This window comes from Cyprinodon variegatus, unplaced genomic scaffold (assembly GCF_000732505.1).
Source record: "Cyprinodon variegatus isolate N-32 unplaced genomic scaffold, C_variegatus-1.0 Scaffold332, whole genome shotgun sequence".
Classification (NCBI taxonomy): Eukaryota; Metazoa; Chordata; class Actinopteri; order Cyprinodontiformes; family Cyprinodontidae; genus Cyprinodon; species Cyprinodon variegatus.
The window spans coordinates 333,917-335,998 of NW_015150785.1; the positions used below are offsets into that span (position 1 = coordinate 333,917).

At 38.0% G+C, this 2,082-nt stretch overlaps 1 protein-coding gene across 1 annotated transcript in view; it reads right to left on the reverse strand.

Annotated features, from left to right (window-relative positions):
• tonsl (tonsoku-like, DNA repair protein) overlaps nt 1–2,082 on the reverse strand; it is a 32,019-nt gene that overhangs the window by 20,277 nt on the left and 9,660 nt on the right. Inside the window, exons 11-13 of the mRNA XM_015385148.1 lie at nt 735–933; nt 577–632; nt 402–491 (exon numbers count right to left, since the gene is read on the reverse strand). Coding sequence (XP_015240634.1) covers nt 402–491; nt 577–632; nt 735–933 — 345 coding nt within the window. The remainder of the gene's footprint in view (nt 1–401; nt 492–576; nt 633–734; nt 934–2,082) is intronic.

Below are 2,082 nucleotides of genomic sequence, written 5' to 3' on the forward strand. Positions count from 1 at the left end.
CAGACCACCAGAGAAAACCTTTGTTCAACCTGAAATGACTCATTTAATCATCCAAAACGTTATGGAACACATTAATTAACTGAAAAATGTTGCATAGTGTGCCTTTAAGTAACTGCCTCAGTTGCCGCCATCAGGCTTTCTGATGTTTTACACTATTGCCAGCAGATAGTGCAAATTCTGTTTAAGTCTGCTCATGGAGCACCCAGTGCTGGAATTCTATTTAGCCTTAAAAACTACCATCTAAACTGTATCAGGGTGGATGCTTGGTGGAAATTACCTGATTTTATCCAAATCTAATGGTTTTTTTGTTCAGGTAAATAATGTGACTATGTACCTTTAAACTGTTCATCGATTGGATCAGCTCAGTGGAGAGGGATTTACTAGAGAAAATGATGTTTCACCTGTTCCACCAGGTACTGGACCTGCTTCAGGTTCCCATCTATACATGCTCTGTGGAGGGACGTCTCTCCCTTTTCATTCCTCTTGTTCCACTGCAGCAGAGATTGATAACAAGTTAAGAAAATAAATTTAAAAACTGTGAAGGATAAATGAGAAACGTCTGCTTGTGCAGCTCACCCTTCCTGTCTTCCTTCTTCCAGACACCATCTTGTCATAACCCTCCAAATCATCATCTACAATCAACAGGAGGGAAACAGGACACACATGAGATAAATGCTCCTCCTCTAGCTGAGAGGTCTTTATTTGGATGGTAGAGAGAGAGCGCTGCCCCCTACCTGAGTCTGACAGAACGACATCGCTGTCGTCTAGAGGTTCGCTGTTGTCCATCTCCTCCTCTCCATCCTCCTCTCCATCACTCCCCTCTGGATCCCAGCCCTCTGAGGAGCAGAGCTCGTGCAACCTGGCCTCGGTCTCATCAGCATTCACCGAGCTGCGCCGTCTCTGGGACGCCAGCCAGAGCCGCAGCGTTCGTTTCTGTTGGAGAAAAGGCAGCTTTCATCGACACTTCAGGTTTTCACGTCCTGTCGCCTGAGGGGACTGAGAAATTAATGAGCTTATATGAGTTTTATATGTTTAAAAGTGGTGTTGCATAGCCATAACCATGCACCTTGGCCTTGAACAGTCCAATCAAACAGCATTTTTTATTTCCTTTGGGGAGAATAAATCCATAATAAAGCTCCTTAACTAAAAGGAGACATTTAGGATTCTTCATCTCTCTTGTTGCTCCTATCCTACAGCTGTTCAGGTAGAAGAGGATAAGATTATATTCAGACTAGTCAGAGTATGCTCGGATTGGAGTATAGAGGCCCTATTTACATCGGCCATGTCTGGGATTAACCTTTAGGGGTAAATGGGGTATATGCATTTTCAGCCATTTTTAAAGATTTGGTCTTAAATGAAAATTTTTTACATTTTTGTTTTGTTTTAAATGCTGCTGTAAGCTGGAGATTCTTTCAGCAAAATTGCCCCTTTAGAGTCTGTTTACTATTACTCTCAAGCAATTTGATTACCAAATTAGTTAACGGTTATTTTAATAATCAGTTAAACATGATTAAACCAATTAATCGATTTAGACGGACTGATTGAGGGTTGCATTTTCACTGCTACAGAAGCAGCATGCTATTGTTATTTACAGTCATATACTATGCCTATAAAAAACATCCATAACTACAGTTCATGTTGGAATAAAGTCTTAAGTGCCAAAGTTTATCTTAACCTTTTATAGGGCATTCAGTGAAATAGTGTGAAAATAATCACTTTAAGCCAATAGTGTTATTTCAATCCCGGACAAGACCCCATTACTTTTTTAACATTTAAAATAAATATATTTTGATAACAGAAGTTTATCTCATGAAAAGGCCACTTGCCCTAAGATATTAAGAAAATGAACAAACGTGCTTCTATAAAAAAAATTAATGAAAAACACTCTCAGTGTGAAAGAAACAGCATAAACTTAGAGTATTAATTAATTAAATTTTTTAACTTATTATGTTTTTAACTTTTCAATTAGCCATTCAGAAAAAACATCCATAACTACAGTTATTATGTTTTTAACATTACTTTTTAACTTTTCAATTAGCCATTCAGAAAAAACATCCATAACTACAGTTATTATGTTTTTAA